Below are 19,904 nucleotides of genomic sequence, written 5' to 3' on the forward strand. Positions count from 1 at the left end.
CGGTAATATCAAAAAGGTCTAGAAAGGGAACTGTTTCTCACCAAATCTCTGGGATTGCAAATGTGGAGCCAGACCTCACCCAATAGTGTCCCGTGGTGCATACTGTTGTTGCGGTGACATCTTCCTGTTCATTATAAATTAGCCATTCGTGAGATTGGTCCTGCTTTGGTTATACATGAACTCACCTATTAAAAAAAGGGCAGAAGCAACATTCAAGTCTGACCTTTTCAAAATATTCGCTGAGGAATACGGCGAAGCTCAAGCAGATTTACGTACACACAAGCACGCACTCGTAAGTACTGTAGGTTGGTTTGAAAAACAGTAAAAATGTCAGTCCTGTTGCATTTTGTCCTCTGAATGCTACGTCTACGGTAACTGTGTAAAGATGAGTATCTGGGCGCCAGCCGGAGGTCTCGAAAGGTCTGCCCCACACGGCCGTGTCCATGCTTCCCCATTTAGCCGGAAGATTAGCCCCTCTCTCCCCTTGGCCTTCCAGTCCTTTGTACTGAAGAGATTTAGCCACAGTGGCACAGACTGTGTCACCCCATCTCCTCTCTGGCTTTTCATAAAACTTTCAAACTTTTATAACCGCTACGCAAGTTCAAATTAACCGCATGCAGTGATGTGTAGGCATGGACTCCCTAGTGCTTCATCCCTATATCCCTGGTGACTGTGGACCCCCTTTCCTTCATCTTGTCAGGGAAGCTACTGCCATCCTGGTCCATCATTACATATTTCATATATTTGAGTTTATTGGATTGTTGAATTAACCCTGTGGTTGTGGTTATATTATTGCAGGGTTATATTATTACGCCTAGCTCAGTAAATTGATTAACATTTGACACCATTATCCAACCCTCACTATGCACTGCATATATGTATCCCAATCATGGTGTCTCATTATGGATCTGTCAGTAGCGAACAAAGAAGAAGGAAAATAGTCGCCTAGTGGTTTGAGGAGAATGACACCAAAATTATCCATATGTCATGGCCTCAAGTCACCAGATCTAATCATTTATGTGATGAGAAATGCCTGAGAACATTTCCCACTGCCTGCAACTCCATGCGAGCCGATTGACTTTCTCATGGAGCAGGGGTGTAGTATTCCTTTCAGCTATGTCATTGTGCATACTGGTTGTTCTGACAGTACTTGGCGGGCCAGGATCCTATCCTTGTTCAATGCATGTAATATGACACGTGTAACTGTTTAGTGCAATACGTGGTTTCATGAATTCTTCCTAATCGGAAATTCAAAAATACAGAATTTTTGGAATGAGGGTGAAGAAGATTTTGTTTAATTTTTTTTTGTCTGTTAGTTTTTTTGTTTTGCTGAAGACCCCCAAGGGCCTCTTGACTACAGCCCCTGTTTGGTAGCCTGTTTAAATGTTGTGTAATTGGTGATGTAGGTCTCCCTGATGGGCATGTGCATATACCACTGCAAGATGGGGATAAAGACCACTGGTGTATCCAGCAGAGTTGAGGCCGATTCCATTTCAGTTCAGTTCAGGAATTGAAATTCTATTCATTCATTGTGAATTTCTCGTAGAGCATTATGAGCCTTTTCAATTAAATTCAAATTTCTTCAATTGACTGAACTGAAATGGAATCTAACCCCGGTTTGCAGTACTTGTCCTTTTTGGGTGAAGCACATATTGTGAGGTTTTTGCTGGACGCAGACGAGTAAGAGTTAACGCCTTTTAATTACGCAGAGCATGCCAATGTTGTGAAGTACCCCACTCTGCTAAATCCCCTGAATGACGTGCTGAAATGCTCAACGTGTCTGAAGATAGGAGTTGTAGTTTAGGCTTGTGTTTGTCAGGTCCCCCCCCTCCCCGCCCATCAAGCCAACACCACTATAACCAAATGTATGTGTGACTTGCAATATTATTATTTTTTATATCAGCTACCAATAGAGCATATGATGTCATCAAAAAAGAAATGTAATACCTAAAATTGTTCAAATTTTATATGCCATTCCAAGAGAGAAATGCTTTTCATTTATATTGGATAGAGATAAAGAGGGCAACGATGCCTTTTGAGGCCAGGCAGATAGATTATTGTTTAACATGTATGCAAGAACCAACCAACTGCCAGACCTGAATCAATTTTTAGTGTATATTTCTGATTAAATGGAGATTGATTGGTTTTGAAAAGGAATTGGTGTTCTTCATGATTTGTAAAGTTTTTGTTAATTTTTTTTATTTTTACTGTGTGCTACTCCTTGTCACAATATTATTGTATCCTCCTACGTTCTTTCTGAATGTGTCCAAAAGAAATGACAGGTCATACCAAGGGCATGGCCAGTACAGAACGCACCCGCGTCATGCATTCTTATATTGTGCCTGTCGGAGTCCAGGCTTTGAATGACACTGCTTGTTGGCTGTTCAGATTTTAAGCTAAATTAGAGTCAGTGACGCCTCCTGCAGCTGAAGGGGAGATTTTCTGGCAGCTTTCTGATCGCCTGTCTGGCCTCTGGAGAGCGCTGAACGAGCGGAAACGCTGTTGTTATAATGTCATTCTGGGCTGAGTTTTCCGTGTGGCAAGCAGGGGAGCGAACACAGCAAAGGATGGATGGTGCCTTTAAATAGCGAGTGCAGCGCTGTCTGTGTGGGGCACTTGAAGATAGCGTATCAGGGCACGCTGTCCAGTTCGCCAATCTGGCTCTTGACTCAGCAGGGATGGGAGGGGAGGGAAGGGCGAGATGGGTTGGGGTGAGGAGTAAGTGGACCTCCTCTTCCTCCTCTTTCTCAGTGGCCCGCACAGACGCTGTTTTACTGGCACGGTTGGCTCTCTTTCCGGCTCTCCTCCAGCGGCCTCAGCCCTTCGACTTTCAGCTGTGACAATGCAAGCCTGCCTCCCCAGGTACGGTCCTGTCTCCCTACCTCCCCTTCCCTGCCTTTCCTCCTGCTGCATGCGCCAAAGCTAAGCCACTGCTCCCTGTCCTGCAGCAGCACGGAACACAAGCTGCATCGCATTTACTGCGTCTCCATGTCTGGGGTCGGTCTGTGAGCATGTTTTTGTATGCCAGGGCTGCATGATTAATGGGGAGTATTTATATGGGCCACTCTAATGTATGTGTGAAATATATGTATAAGTTTATGTACGTGAATATATGTGTATACTGTATATGTGTAAGTAACGGTCTAATATTAGTATGTCGTACCTTTCGGTGGCTACCATTAATGAAGGATTTGGGTTTGAGTTGAGTTCCTGTGGTTTTGTGATTTATTGGGGAGCAGTACATGTGACCTTGCCTCACCTGTGGCGTTGGTTATGGGGGATTTATTTGTTACTGAACTGGATCTCTGGACTCTGAGCTTGTCATTGTTCAATATCGGGTTTAGAAAGGAGGTCGTCTACATCAGGCTGCATTAAACTGGGAGTTACTGTTGCAGCATTATTTAACTTTTTAACTAAACAGTTTAGTCATTTGATTTGTAAAAAATTATGAATCAGCAAAATTGTGACTATAATAATACAAGAAATTTAGTAATGATGAACACTGTTTTTTTTATCTAATGTCATCAAAAATATACAAAGTATCACATATGCAAGCTTGTGTAGAGTACGGCCAACTTGTATGTGAATATTGGGATATCATTGATATTTTTAAAATCTGCATCATAACTTGGAATTTAATGTGTCAATAATAGACTGCTGATGTATTTTGAATCATGTTACTGCATTTCAGTTTTAGCCCAGTATTTTCTTTAAAATATGGAAATTAATTTAGCAAATTATGAATTAACTTGTGGTACTGTGTTTAGACTTCCATTTTGAACTTAGGATTTAAAAAATATATGAGCATTTATCTCTTTTTCTCTTTCTAGTATTTCCTATCTGGTAATTAAACTCGAGGATAGCAGGCGGTTCAGATGTGTAACAGGAAGTTCAGTGCTGACGCATCATAATAATTTTGTTTAGAGTTGGGCATGTGTGTACATTGTGTATGTAAAATTTAAACACACCATTTGTTTAACGTTTAACAAAATGTTTTGTTTTATATTTTAGGTTACAATGTACTATTAAATGCCCGAACGCGCCACCAGAAGTTTTTCCCATGTGCATGGACTAACATGGCTGTCATTGCATTGTAAAATTGTGCAATGCATTGTAAAAAGCTACTTTACAGTCATACTGTTCTTTGATGATTATATTATATATATACATATATATATAATGTTTTGCTTGTCACATTCCCTGAATGGGTAAACTGAGATGCGTTGCACTTTGTGGCTGTGCTGGTGATCATCTTTCACCTGTCCTCCTTTAAAGACGTTAGCCTTTCACACAACGCTTGTAAAGCCTTGCGGAGGCAGAAATATATCTGGGGTCTCTGAAGTATGAAATGAATAATGCAGAAGAGTGATGTCGTCAGCCTGGGCCCTGGCTGCTGCGCTAGCAGCTGAAGATCGATACTCTGTAAAAGCTAGTCAGTGTGCAAAGCCACGCTAACGACAAGCTGATGCCATTAGATCAAGTGCTCTGCTAGCTATTTCCTGCGTTCCGGAAGCTGGCTGTTCCTAACTGCGTCAGGGTCATAATGAATCGCCATTGATTATGTGCTTCATCTGCTGCTTGGACCAGAAGGCAGTGTCCAATGTAGTCCTTAAATGTGATTTCCAACTCTACTTTGGATCCTTGTTGTATCTCTGAAATGCTGTGGATGATGAGTTCATACCTTGCCTGTGGACATATTTGTGACTGCATACTGTGTTGGGGATGAAAATATTTGATAAAAAGTTATTTTTTCTCATATCTGGCAGTTAGCTATGGTACTATTTTGGTATTTGTACTCACCCAAATGCATTTATAATTGTGGCCACTAAACAGAAATGGTATGGCTGTACCACGTTCAGATTTGAAAGTACATCAGTGATCCTTCGAATGTCAGTTTAATATAAATTAATATTCATTTATACGTCGGTCATTGTCTGTCATTCATTGCCTTTAAAGCCTGAAACAGTAATCCTTTAAAGACTCTAAGCTTTTCTGGTAATACTGGTTTGTGTGCCTTGACCTCAGACCCCACCCTCTGAGCGATTAGCCCAGAACCAGGAACTGACCCTATCCCAGAGAGAAATATAAAAACTTTTGTTTCACTAATGTAGTCTTCAGCAAACGAGATTAGCTAGCCTAATGTTGCATATTGTCTGGTTGATTATGTAGTGTTTTCACTCGCATAATGTTATCAATTGCATTCAAGTACAGTGCAAGGAGATTCCTGTCAGAGCATTCTGCCTCTGAGAGTTTTTCATTTTAATTTTATATGTAAAACTTTATTTTAAATTATACTTTATGTTTAACTACTTTGCCTATCACTTTTACTTTTTGAGCCTACGATGATGGTATTTTTATATTGTGGAAAGACCACTACACCAGCCAATCATAGGAAAGAGGGGGACCTCTGTTGTGTTCTGTGGTTTATGTTTCTTCCTCCCACAAAATTGCAATTTCATTGAAGTAAGGCCAGCTTTACACTTTTTGCACTGTGGTACCCTTTTTTTGTTTTCCTCCTGATTAAGGGGTACTTTGTTGTTTTCCCCTGGTTTCTGAAGCTTGATTATTTTTTTCTTATACTTTTTTGTGTGAGCACCCAGTGAGTGTTTTTTTCTCTTGTATATTTTTGAATCTCCCTCTAAAAGAGGCCCACCCCTTAAGTTTCAGAAACCTTCACTAAAGTCCTACTTCAGCGCTGCATTGAGGTTTGCGCGAAAGCATGTAAGCGGGACATGGTAGAATGTGCTTATCGTTCCCTCGGCATCAACTCAGAATCAGGCCATTTGTGTCAGGCAGTCTGTACTTGGAGAGGGAGTGAGAGAGAAACTCTAATTTCTGATCCTGAAATTCCACTGTTCAGAGAAGAAATGCCAAAAAGTAATCCCTAATCAATTGTATCTGTACTATACAACTCAGAACTAACGTATCAATATGCATCAAAGATTTAGCTAAATGTCCTCAGTTTATAAACTGTTGTAGACTTTGAAAGCTCTGTGAGGTTTCCTTATGTAATGCACTGTGTTTATGGCTGCATAATGTGTAAATAATCTGACCTCTGTAGCAGATTCTCATACACAGTGTACACTAAATCGGTTATGTTTCGGCTGTGACCTCAGTCCCACTTCCCTTCTGAGGCCTGCTTGGTTTCAGAGCCAGTTCGACTCGTCACGCGTGCCTGCCATCACCTCGTGCCCCAGGAGTCATGTGTCATTCCTGTGTCATCGCCTCAGCTGCGGGGTGCACGAGTGTGAAGCAGATTCCAGGAACAAAATGTCTGACCAAATGATTGTGCGCTATAATTGTATGTGGGATGTGACTGTTTTGTGATGTGACTATTGTTTATATTTATTGTGATATTATGTGTCCATATCTAAAGATAAATATAGACAATAGTCACTTCACAAAACAGTCTATCCAGTCATTTTACAAATGGGGGGTGTGAGGGAGGTGGGGGGCTAGTTAAAATGGCTGAAATATTATTAGAAACAGGTAGTCTAATACCATTGGCTTGTAGTGTGAGTAAAATGGGCTCTATAGCTGCAAGAAAAGTGGCAAAGAAGGTGTTAGGCTTATATATGCAGGCCCAAGTAAACATTGTGGCACGGTTATTTCCCACAAGAAATTGCAAACAAGCTTAAGGTTTCCAGGTGCAGCGTTCTGCACACACTCAGAAGGGTCCAGCTGATGGGCCGTAATGTTAACAGGAAAAGACCAGGAAGATCAGGAGGCAGTAGACAAATATCTTGTGGTGTCTTGCAAAAGAAACCATTGTAAAATTGCACCACGACTACAGGAAGAACTCAATGCAACTACAGAGAAACCAGTTCTCCTGACTACAAAGAAACAGGAACTGTGATCTGCTGGTCTAGAAGGATGTGCATTTGCCTTTTTCCTATTTGGTCCAGCGCTGATGGTGTTGGCCACACTGGAGTCTTTTCTTCTTGTTAACAGCACAGCGCAAGAGCTTTTTTTGACCCGCAGATTGTAGTTCTGCTTCACTGTAGTCAGGGGAACTCATTTGTCGTTGAGTTTTTCCTGTAGTTGTGGTGCAGTTTTATGATGGTTTCTCTTGCTAGACAACACAAGATATTTGTCTTCTGCTTGTCTTTGGGAATAACCTTCTTTCTTCAATATTTACTTGGCCCTGCACATCTTAACTCCTTCTTGTTTGCCATATTTATTGCAACTTTAGTGCCTATTTTACTTGCACTAAAGGCTAAAGGTATTTGGCAACCTGGAGTAAAAAAAAAAAAAAAAAAAACTTATGGTCGATAACGTTTCACTCAATTTTATTACCAAATGATTGAATAGACTTCCATTAATTAAGTTAATTGTAATTAAAGCCAAATGGGGCTATTTCGAAGAAAGACATGTCTAAGATTATTTTGATGTTATTGTCGGTAGAAATGGGGAAAAAAATAGTTCTACAGGAGGCCTAATACTTTTGGCCTGTACTGTATATGAGAGAGAAAGCAAGAGAGAGAAAGAGGGTGGGTCTCCAATTAGCCAATATATCCCATGAGCTGGTCTCTATTCTCCTTATGTATATTATATTCTCTGTATATATATGCACACACATTCCATTGTGTAAGGGTCGTTGTTATAGCTACTATAATTATATACTGTAGCTTCTATGCCTGGGCCAGCCATGCTTTTAATCTTGCTAATGCTAAATGGCCATACTGAGACTCTTCTCTCTGAACAGGTCATATCTCACGCCGGTAAGGGATGAGGAGGCGGAGTCTCAGAGGAAGGCGAGGTCACGGCAGGCACGGCAAACCCGGCGCTCAACACAGGTAAAAAAAAATAATAAAAAGACACAGGTTTCCTGAAAGGAGAAAATGGAGGCACTAAACTCTATTAATGCTATGCTGCAATATTTCACCAGCCTCTCCATTACATTGAGGGGTCATTTGGGGTTACTGCAGTCTTTGGGATGCTACTGTAGCCCTGTAGCCCTGAAGCCACTATCCCTGCTTTATGTGCATCACTGGGGTTTCTGCAATGATAAATAGACAGCTGGATCCTCAGCATGCAGTGTAATATTACTCCTCCACCAAGCCCAGTACCAAGGCACTTGGAAGACACTAGATCTGGAAGAGAAGATGGGTTGCACATGTCAATGACAGTACAGTTTCAATTTTAAAAATACAGGACACATATAAATGTTATCCACAGCAATGTGTACACGTTTATGAATGTACTGCAGAAACAATTGCATTTTCATCTTAAAAATCTATTTAATGCATGTGTTTCATTTTCCGAAAGGTTTTAACAATGTATAACAAATTGGTACCCATTTGTAGTCTATTTGCGGGTCTATTAAAGGAATACAGTTTTTTTTAATCAAAATAAATATGTTGTAGATATTTCTTCTACAAAACCAAACAAACTTTAAAAAGAAAAGTCAATCTGGTGTTTGATGGTGTCACAATGGATATTTGTCTCTTACAATAATGTGCAATGGTGAAATTAAATCGATTTGCCCAAATTAGATCCCTTTTTCTCACTTTAACCACCTGTTTAATGGATCAGCGACTCATTGCTGTGTCTGTGGTAGGGTGTGACTCTTGCTGAGCTGAAGGAGGCTCAGAGGACCTTCAGCTTGTCCCCGTCGGACAGACAGAAACAGAAAGATGATGTGGAGAGGAGGGGTACAGAAGAGAAGGGGGAGACACGGACCACCCCGGCCTGCTTCAGGGACCAGCAGGACCGCAGCCCCGCGTGGAGCAGGGATGTTGACGAGGTCAGCCAAACTTATATTGGGTCATATATTATGCCGACCTGTATTTCTGTTTAACAGATGTTCTTATACAGTGTGACTAACACAGCTTACATTTTTATCCTAAAATCAATTTATAATGTGGATATTGACTGAAGCAGTTCAGGTTTAAGAACCTTAATCAAGGTAGTGAGTAAAACAGCAGTGCCACACATGGGATTGGATCCTGCAACCTCCAAGTTCAGTTCCATAACTACAATACTGCACTACGACCTGATAGTAAATCATCTTTATTCATAATAAAATGCATGCACCTCAAGCACTTTCTGATTAATCATGTACCTAACTGTGTTCTTTCCATCACTCTTGATGCCAGCTTGGTCATTGTGACAGGATCTGTTGGAGAGATGGGTATCAGTGCAATACCAGTATAGAGTAACCATCATTTTATTACATCACAAATATAATCTTGGCATTCACTCACTGAGATTCTATATACAATAAATCCTTTCTGAGGATTGAGATATTGACTGCACTGAACTGCAGTGTGACAGTGTGTTTGTGGGTTTGGAATAAACACATGAAAGACTAGGATCGGGCCTTACTCTTGTATTGTACCACCCAACAAATATTGCCTGAAAATAAATAGCCTATAGAACGTAAGCCCCTCTGCCTAATTTTCAGGGCTTACAATCACTTGCATAATTGGAGGCCCTTTTTGATTACAGGTGTACAGTTGTTACTGTATTTTACTGACGTTTTAATGAAGTCATCTACCAATAGGTCAGATATACATTATGTACTTATGTAATTTGACAGTGATTACCTATTTTAGTTAATTTTACACTTCGACTACTGATAGATATCAAATGTTTCCTTGTCTTCGTACTACTATTGTATTCATGAACTAGCTGGCTCTAATTTCAGCTCCAACCGCGCAGACCATTGTGCAGGAAGTTCTTTGCTAGCAATAACAAGCTAATTTTTCAACATAGTCTTGTTTCCATAACATCAAAAATTGATTACAGAGAAAACCTCAGTGGACTAGTCTGTTTAAATTTAGGGTTTATTGCAGAGGAAGCTGTTTAATACAATAAAATATTGTATATGAGAGGGAAAGAAATCATTGAGTAAACTAACATTTTTACTATTATTTGAAGTAACAACTGCAGGATGGATTGTTTTTATGTAATTTCAAAATCAATCGCTTACTGTTATGTACCCTTATTCTTTTAAGTGTTTTTCATGCTTACATTTTAAATATTGTGTGTAAGTTCCTGTCTGCCTGCCAAAGGACTACACAAGGGAATTAGTAGTAGTGGCACTGTTGGAGTAGAGGCACTCCATGCATCAATGCAAATGCTGACCTCTTGTCTGGTGTTAAAGTAAATGCAGAAATAATTACTGTGTTAATTTGACAAGACGGTAACTTTGTTTTTGTGGCAAGCTTGGGAACCGCAGGCTCAGGCTGGGGGCCCAGGCAGAGAGCCCCACCACGCCCCTCGTGTCTCCATCCGCCAGCAGCCCGGGCTCCCTTCCCCCCCGTGGCCTGACCCACTGGGCTTCTTCCAGGGGGTTGGACCAAAACGGTGAGTCTCAGTGCCATGATGCCCCGTCTTCACACGTCTGCATTCCAAGGTGACCAAGAAAAACGTGTGACTGTGTCATTTCTACATTTGGATCGCATTTCTGAGGTCTGTTGTCAATCAACCTTGACAAACTAACAGGAAGTCAAACCAGAAAAACTCACTTGTCTTCAGTCAAGTCAAAATCCTTGTTAGTGCTTTCTGCTCGATTCCAGGCACAGTATTTTCTGGTTGTAAATAACACAGGTTTCAAAAGAGGGACATCTGTGGTGGAAATCTGTTCTGGTGGGGTTCTGAGGAATGCAGGAATGAGCCTCAATTAACACAATCTCCCAACAGCCCGAAGGCTGAGCAGCTTTCTGGTTCTCCTGAAGTGCTTCAGATAACACTCCTTTTGACATCGGTCAAGTTCTGAAAGTCATTTCTGACTTGTCTTGTGTGACTGAGTGTTTCTTTGGATTTCATCATGTCTTGCAGTATCATCACACGTGGAGGTGAACAAAGCTTTAATAATGGTTTTGAAGAGCAAAGTGACTAGAGCAAATATAAAGACAAAGTCATGCAAGCGTTGATGTGAAGTACAAAGAAACCTCCCATCATTCTTCTGATTTGATAGCTCATCCCTCTTCAAGTGTTTTATCTGACAAGGCAGAAATGATTTTTAAGGGGAGAAAATAATTTTGATGTCTATTTTTTCTGAGAGCCGTTCCTCCTCTTCACCTAAAATTTCTCCACTTCATTTGATTGATCTTTTCCTTCCTAGTTTGGAATGGCTGTTTGTGCTTCTTCAGTCACCCATATGCCTCCCACACAAGGAGAACAGATGCTAAAGTGATTATTTATCTTCTGCTTTTGCAATTTTGTAAAAATTTTGCAAATGCGAAGGTGTGTTGAGGACAGGAGGTGACATCCATTAATGAGGCAGAATTTGATTTTGTGATTTTTAAAAAAAATAACATTCCATCTGGAACGGCTTTTGCAAGTTTTTGCAAGTTTACTCGGGGCAATGGCAAACGGCTTTTGCAAGTTTTGCAAGTTTACTCGGGGCAATGGCAAATGTCAGTATTGATTTAGCCTCATAGGGGTGCTGCAACAGCTGATAAATTGATCAAAATGGGCGACGTCACAACCCCTATGATTATACTGTTAAGTCCAGGTGGTAGTGTGCCCAAAGCTAGATTAAAAAACTGAAGCCTAAATGTTCCATTGTGACCATCCTATGCAAAATGTGCAGTGAAATGAATACTGTGCAACTCCCATATGTACCTGCAAATGTTCCTTGCACTTAGCCAATGAATGGAGAACTGAAAACCAAAGCTCTGCTGACAGTCCTTCTGAACTCAACCTTTCCTTGAGAGAACGACGACAGTCTCGAAACAGCATCCAAGGGGCAAGTGCCTCCTACTGGTCACAAGAGGTACTGGCAATTTCTGGGTCTGAGCTATCTTCACTGACTGCAGTATGTGCATGCTAAACAGCAAAAAATTGTACAGTATGAATTTACACTTTTACACATGTGAATTGTTTGAATTGTGGAGTAAATAGCCAAATCAAGACAAAACATGCCTTTGTCCCAAACATTATGGAACTCACTGTATGTGTCACAGATAAGTACTTTTTGTGAAGTGTTTTAATAGGAAAATGTTAACATGGCACAAACCATTTTTAAAACCATTTTTCAAATAAGATTTATGGATCAGAATTGACTACATTCCCTGAGATATTTTTGTATTTAGAATGGAAAGAGATTACTTAAACCGGATTATGCGGTTACTACAGCAACAGAGATACCAATCCAACCTTGTCTCTGCATCATAAGAAAATTGATATTAATGGCCTTCTTGAGTGTTCATTAGGATAACGGAAAGGAAGAATCTATATTGGCAGAATATTTTATTGGACTTTCACCGACATTTTGGAAGAACATTGCTGCTCAACATGCACATAATCTCCATCCTTCCTTCTCCACATTCTATGAATAAGCAGAATTCCATGGAAACTAGTATATTTTTATGGTAATGCCTGCTGTCAGTTCTGTTTTAATAGATTGATTTTATCTTTTTAATCCCTGTGCAAATCCAAGATCATCATTCAGGATTGTGTTCAAATATTTTCATTTCATAAAGTTTTCATTTTTATTTTAGCGGGGATCTCTGGTTGATTAAGCTGTTTTCTCGAGATGCTAATCTTGATTAGGCACATTTTATCAGACGACTGCTAACTGCTGCTATCTCTGTGGTATAAATATGGGCTGTTGAAGACATTTTTGTTCTACTTGAAAGATCCAATTAAAAGTGTGTCTGCAATTAATTTCTGTTCATTGCAGAAATTAAACTAATGTTTTGCATGTAATTAAATATGTTATGGAGCTAAGACCAGTTATTCTGGAAAGTAATTTATCTTGATTGTTACAGCTGCCACAGATTTGTTAGAGGAGCAGATAATATGGGAAAAATACAATGAATATACAGATGTATGTGAATGTAAATGCAAATCCAACTGCACATTTCATGTTGAAGATAAACATTCAATAAGTAGCTTATTCAAACAGATTCATGTTAAAGGACGGAGAAATGTCAAGTTGCATGTCTCAATTATGATTGAATCTTCTATGAAACTTCCTTGCATTGCCACTAGGTGGTGCCAACAGATAGTTTGGCTCTGACTGGTATTCCACTCTTTCCACAAAATGATACTGGATTTTTATTTCAGTAAGATGCGTCTTAGATTGTGCCACAAACAACAACAAAAAATGCAATTTAATGTTTTTTGAGAGCTATATATTCTGTGCCATCAAGCAGTCCAGTGTTATTTCAGTCACTTATTGTTATGTATTTGTGTAATTAACCTGCACCCCTCAAATTCAGTTTTTCTTTCACAAAAAATATTGAAACTTATGAGCAGTGCATATTACATCAGGCAGACATTGCTCTCTAAAAATTAACTTTACTGTCGACGGTTTCTGTTTCTGAAATGTATTGTAGACATGGGTGAAATTAATCCTACTGTCAGAGATTAGAGATAGAGATATGGTTAGATATGGTTAGAGATATTCAGAACACAACCACATTCATAATAATCAAGAAGACTAAAAGAATATAAGATTATAAAATACATTTTATGCTGGTCATCATATTTATATTGAATAATTGTCAAAGCAAGGGTCAAAGTTAAGGGGAAAAAAGTTTTTGCACTCTGTAAATTATGCTAAAAGAAATTTTTACTGGCAAAAAAGAGAGGTCATAAATGTGTTCACACTCTTGACAAAAGAGACCAGACAATTATAGAAGGTTTCAGTATTTTAATTGAAAAATGTGCAAAGTACAAAGTACAAGTAGGATAGATAGGATAACAACGGTTTTCGCTGCAAATGGTCATCCTCTATAGAGTATGTAAGTGTCTAAGGTCAAAGATAAAAGCATTCATAGAACAATCAATGCCACTGATGGATAGCATCATCGCATTCAATCAAGGTGCAGTTTGCAGACAGGAGATCACAACTCCAGTGTGCATTAATTAATAAATATGGTCACATGGAAGAATAGCAGATAAATTGGTTGAAGTTAATAATGAATCAAGTTAACCCATGAAGTTAATAAAAAAGGGAGTACCTCAAGAATATGTGTCTAGCATCATGAAAATCAATACTAAAGTGCGTGTACGTTTGCGTGCGGTTGGCGTGTATATATATATATATATATATGGGAGGGTTCTTGTTTTGTTGTAGCGCCGAACACAGACCACAATGAAGGTACTTTAACATTTTAGGCGCCAGTCAAATTTGAAATCCATCCTGCAAAACCCTGAGAATGTTCAGGAAAGAAATATTGCTTAGCAAATGGACAGACATATGTAAGGAAAAGTCCTAAATAACCTGAAAGCATATTACTGGGTGGCAGCTTGTGATCCAGGTCTGACACACACAAACACACATTACATTACATTTATTTGGCAGACACTTTTATCCAAAGCAACGTAGAATAAGTGCACACAGAAGTAAAAGGGAATAACTAAAAAACGCAGACATACACGTACACGAAAGAGTGTGCTGCCCTGCGTTCAGGCTGTCCACCTTCAAGTTGTACCTGGCTCTAGAGAGTTGTACCTGGCTCTAGAGAATTGTACCTGGCTCTAGAGAGTTGTACCTGGCTCTAGAGAGTTGTACCTGGCTCTAGAGAGTTGTGACTGGCTCTAGAGAGTTGTGACTGGCTCTAGAGAGTTGTACCTGGCTCTAGAGAGTTGTACCTGGCTCTAGAGAGTTGTGCCTGGCTCTAGAGAGTTGTACCTGGCTCTAGAGAGTTGTGCCTGGCTCTAGAGAGTTGTACCTGGCTCTAGAGAGTTGTGCCTGGCTCTAGAGAGTTGTACCTGGCTCTAGAGAGTTGTACCTGGCTCTAGAGAGTTGTGACTGGCTCTAGAGAGTTGTACCTGGCTCTAGAGAGTTGTACCTGGCTCTAGAAAGTGTGAACAACTCAGCGCGCCGCATTGTTTCATTCGGTGGGTTCTGCGTCTGAACCATCTGCCCTCCGCCTACGCATTCTTTCCAGGGCAAAGCCGCCTGTCTCGCTGGGGTATGCCAGGAATGAGACAGCCTTCACTGGAGACTTCAGAAAAGGCTTGTCTGATGATTCCTGCAGGACATTGGATTTGAAATTAAACAATGAACGTGAGCTTCCATAACAGGTGATCCATGTAGGAATTGTAGCCCTTTTTATTCATAGTTCCCCCATTTTTGTTGAACCCTATTTACACACACACAAACACACAGCCACCTTTACAAAGCTGGATATTTACTGAAGCAGTTTAGGTCAAGAACTACAGTACAACAACAGTGCTCCACTTGGGATTTGGGAGTAGAAACCGCTGATTTACAAGCCCAGGTCCATACCCATTACGCCTACGTGGTTTGCCAAACGTGGTGCTGGATGCGATGGGGGCAGGAGGCAGGGAGGCAGTGTAAACAGGGCACGCGGGGGGGAGTGGGTTCATGGGTGAGCGGAGACGCCAGGGCCGTTATGGACGGGGCCCCCCAGATGGGGTGAGCTGGATTCCCCCGCACTGCGCACGTGGGGTCTGTCCCCACTCAGCTGTGTTCCCGCTGCAAATGGCCCGACTGAAACACAATCGGCCCTCAGTACAGACTCAGCCTATATCTGACTGTAATAATCTCTGCCTCCAGTGCACCCCCTCCAGACGCACACTCCCCATTACTGCCAAAGGCCTCTGCTTTGGTTACTAAGCAGGCTGCCATTCTTTTCAGGAGCACTGAGAGGGCGTTCAGTGACCCCTCCCACGGTTTCACACACATGCCTCTCATCATGGTAGAAATATGTACTTTGTGTATTCTTTTAGGGGGATGGCCTTTTTAGGTATCTTAATTGAAAAGTTGTGGTATGTTATTTTGAGTTACAATTTAATCTTAAATTAGCTATTTGTTATTTTTTCTTATTCACTCAAAACAAAATGAAACATTATGTGCTGCCACAATTAGTACCAATACTACTAAACTATGTTTCACTTTGAACATTACAAAAACAAAAGCTTTTCATGCCCAATGCAAGCATAATTGACCTACAAATGCTAATGCTAATAATAATAAAGTGTGTGTATAATACATAAGAATGAACTGAAATAGCGGGCGTGCTTTGTGTAGGTGCCCCGTCTGATCTTTAGGGTGGGGGTAATGCTTCAGTGAGCTTGCACATTCACGCACAGTACTCCTCCAGTGAGTGATTGCAGATGTGGAGGAGTCACCACTCAAAGACGTCACTCAGTTCTATTAAAAATAACAGCTTGAAAGCTGTGAGTCTTTGGCCTCCGTCTGTTTGCAGGCCCTATAGGAATTAAGTATTGTTATTTTAAAATATTTTTGTTGGTTCTTTTCACTGAAATTGAGTCCTGCCCTATGTTTTAACTAATGTAAAATATATTCTGTGAAAATTGCAGAAACACTTGTCAGCATTTGTGGTTTTTATTTTTGTATTTATTTTCATTATTTAGGCCAGCAAAGTCATGAATGTGTCTTCTCTGCAACTAAGATATGAATCTATTTTTATAATGATATTTGTCTGAATATATTCTGCAATTCTAGCTGTATTTAATGTTTGTGTATGTGAGAGAAGGGGAGAAGTGGGAGAAAGACTGTCACCCAGATTCAATCAAACATCCTTATCCAGTTTAAGGCCATATGCAATTCAATCAACTCAAAACCTTATTGTGTAATTCTGGCACAGTATCACAGTAAAGTCTCCTTTGCACCCTGATGCAAGATATTCTTGCCAATGAAAATTGGGTTTTACCAAGTAATCAATGCCCAGGACCCAGTTCTTTTTGATTTAAACTAAAACAGGACTGAAAAATCCAGCATAAAAGGTCTAGCCAAGTTAACATTGGAGGAAATAAAACGAAACCTTGAATACAAGAACTGACCTTGTCCTAGTAGTATTTTATGAATGCCAACCGATGAAAGAAAATGAACTTCTTTGTTGTTATTACATTGAATTTCATTTTGAAGTATCAACACAGTGTATTTCCCTAAGGTTTGGTATCGTCTTGTGCTATAGAGAACTTGGACCAGAATTTAACACGCTTGCAATCTGACCAATCAATCGCAGATACAAAGAACAAAGCAGACTTTATTAGGATTCGAGTTTGGATTTATGGTTTGTTTTGATTTGGTTGAACTGCAGTTGAATTACTTGGTCAAAATCTGTTTGATTGAATCTCCCTATGGGTGCATGCGTGGGAGTGTGTGTGTGCGTGTGTGCGTGTGTGTGCGCGTGCGTGTGTGCATTCACGCAATTGTGTGTGTGTGTGTGAGAGTGTGTGTATTTGGGCTACAGCCAGAGCTTGTATGTCTGTGCCCAGCAGGAAAGAGCAGCCTCTCAGGTCCACAGGCTCAAAGCTCACAGCCCACAGCAGCAAACACATGTGGTGAATGAAAACAGGGCCTACAAAGCAGGACTGACTCAGACCCTCAGAGGAAACCTGACCTTTCATCGGGCTTCCATGGTGAATTTTACTGGGGGGGGGGGGGGTTAGGGAATGAGAGCCCCCACCCTCCCCTGCCCTGAGAGTCTGTCACTGTTTACTTTTGACGAAGCAGACAAAGCTTACTTCCTGTCGGCCTTCCTTCCCTTCAAACCACCTTCTTCCCCAGACACAAGCTCTTCGGGTCTCACTCTTTTCACTGAGGATGGGCCAGCCACAGCGCGCTGGAGGGGTTGAGATTACCCCCTTGGACAGTGGCATCAGGCCCTGACACTGCAGGACCTGCACCAGTCTGGGCTGAGCCATGGGGCAGAGAGCTGCCCCCTGTGAAGACACTGAAGACCTTGACGGATCAGGGAAAGCAGGAAATTGGACAGAGATGTCGTGGGTGGATGTAGGCCTCAGGAGGAGAGAGAGTGTTGGGGAAATGTTCAGATGCTGCTTCTCTGTCAGAGACACTGCTCAAATGCACAGGGCATGTGCCGGAAGAGGATCTTGATTGGATGTCGTGGACGATACATCCTTCAGGACCTCCCCCTGAAAAGTGTGTGCCATCAGTACCCCACATGTTCGACATGAATGCCTCCACCCACGTTCCGCCCAAGACCCTGAGTGAGCCCGATAGCAGAGCCCTTTCAAGGCACGGATGTTTGGAGCGTGAAATTGGGGCGTTTCTCAAGACAGCTGTAGAGTCCCTCAGACTCCGAAATGAATGCATGCCGCGGTTATGATTTGCGACTCCCAGGGATTCGTTAACATTGCTGGCTTGACAGCTCGGGCTTTGATGTTAATCGTCAAACAGAGGCCCTCGCTGTGTTTGGTCACGTCAGGCGGCTTGCTGATGTAGCCGTAGCTCTTTCTTCTTCGTCGGCCGTCCGCTCTAAAAGAGCAAGAAAGTTTTTTTTTTTAACGCTGCCCGCCATGCAGTGCACGAAAGAGTTCCATATGGAAAGTCATTAAGGAGAAACAGTCTCTTCAAGCCCCGCAGATGTGGTTTTTGTGAGGGGGCTGCCGAACCAGCTGAAAAACCTCCCGCTAACACAGCCTCTCAAGACCCTCTCTAAAATGGCCAGGGGGAGTGGGAGAGGGAAAAGGCCACTATAGGTCACTGCAAGACAGAACTCACTCTGTGCAATGAGGTCTCAAAGCAAAACAAAGCAGAAAACATGTTCTTTGTCTAAACAAGTTGAGCAGAAAGTCTCAGCACTTTGCAGATGCTCAACAGTTTCTGTTGAGGAAGCCACATCATCTTTTATGGATATCTTCAGCCTGGGCTCCACTGGTGTATGCATGGATGTGTCAGCCTCAGACTTTACTTTAAAATGAAAAGGCGCAGACTTTAGTACAGTACAGTATCAAAACTCTGGGAAGGAGCTCCAGGGCCCATATTCACAGGTCTCTGGGCAGGAGTGTTGATCTAGTTTCCTCTGCCTGTCCTGGCCTTCTTCATTATGAGCTAAAGGGCACACATTGATCTTAGGACAGCACTCCTGCTGAGTGTCTTTATGAATACAGGCTCAGAGCTCTTTTTATCCCCTTCCTGCTAAGGAGATGGGAATAGATAAGCGCTTTTCAGCTCTAATGCTGCTGCTTCTCTAACCTGTCTATATAAGGGAACAGACCTGCCTGACTTTAGCCTTTTACACTCCGAGGGGAGTGGGGGGGTGGGGTGCCTCTCTCTGGTCGTGCACGATGGGAGCATTGCAGTGCTTTCCCTTATTTTCAGCTGTATTTACAGCTCCCTGCCTCTGCGGATTTGAGGCGAGGGCCTTGTCCCACGCAGTGTTAGGAGCAGCTGAGTGTTGCCAAAAAGCGCTATCTAGCACTACCTAATCAAGGAGGCCTTGACTTTCGAACAGATGATATTACCACTGGCGTGCTAACGCAGGGCTGATGGGGGACAAACAGCATGTCAGTTTGATCAGAGGCTGTTTGGAATGTTCGCAGAGCTTTAAATATCCAGTTTCGCCATTCCCTAACACAGAGGGGCCAATGGTAGCGCTTGTCTGTGAGAGAAGCGGAGCTGTTCTGCAGTCCCAGGCAGCTCTCAGTGTGGACCACGTTCCCTGGTGGTTATGAGACCGGCTGCTTGGTTGTTGCAATTTTGGATCATTGCCTTCCAGCTCAGGCTCAGAAAGTGGCAGTTCAGAAGCAGATTCCCAGGGGGAGAAAAACAGGTCCAATCAAATCCCAGCATGCAGGGATACTGGGGTTTCTGGAGCATCTTGGGTAAACTGCCCATTTGGAGTGGGGGTGGGGGGGGCATTGGGGAAGGGATGCGCAGTACAACTTAACCCTCAGCGTTAACCTCCAGCCACTGTGGCAGCCATTTCACCCTCCTACATCTGCCAGTGGACATATAAGGCATTGTCCTCCCCCCGCCCCACCCCTCCTCATTCCTATCAGTGGACAGATTCAGCCGAGAGCACAAGAACTGCTAGAGCCCTGGCATCCTGCCACACAGCCATGTCAGAGCTGAGAGAGAGAGAGGGGGGGGGAGAGAGAGACAGGGAGATAGAGAGGAGCAGTTGACAAAGATACTATGGAAGAGAGAGACAGACAATTAGAAAGAGTGAGAGAGAGAGTAAGGGAGAATATCAGCAAGTGAG

At 41.9% G+C, this 19,904-nt stretch overlaps 1 protein-coding gene across 7 annotated transcripts in view; it reads left to right on the forward strand.

Moving 5' to 3' along the window:
• The first annotated feature begins 2,692 nt into the window (after nt 1-2,692).
• LOC135234362 (protein phosphatase 1 regulatory subunit 12B) overlaps nt 2,693-19,904 on the forward strand; it is a 39,297-nt gene continuing 22,085 nt past the window's right edge. For 2 of the 7 annotated variants that reach the window (XM_064298899.1, XM_064298900.1), the window contains exons 1-5: nt 2,697-2,862; nt 7,706-7,796; nt 8,561-8,746; nt 10,170-10,311; nt 11,598-11,725. In XM_064298899.1, coding sequence (XP_064154969.1) covers nt 2,843-2,862; nt 7,706-7,796; nt 8,561-8,746; nt 10,170-10,311; nt 11,598-11,725 — 567 coding nt within the window. In that variant the 5' untranslated portion in view covers nt 2,697-2,842. Of the gene's footprint in view, nt 2,863-7,705; nt 7,797-8,560; nt 8,747-10,169; nt 10,312-11,597; nt 11,726-19,904 lie in introns of all 7 variants that reach the window. The other 5 variants (XM_064298894.1, XM_064298898.1, XM_064298897.1 and 2 more) reach the window with 5 other exon arrangements.

This window comes from Anguilla rostrata, chromosome 11 (assembly GCF_018555375.3).
Source record: "Anguilla rostrata isolate EN2019 chromosome 11, ASM1855537v3, whole genome shotgun sequence".
In the NCBI taxonomy this organism is placed as follows: domain Eukaryota; kingdom Metazoa; phylum Chordata; class Actinopteri; order Anguilliformes; family Anguillidae; genus Anguilla; species Anguilla rostrata.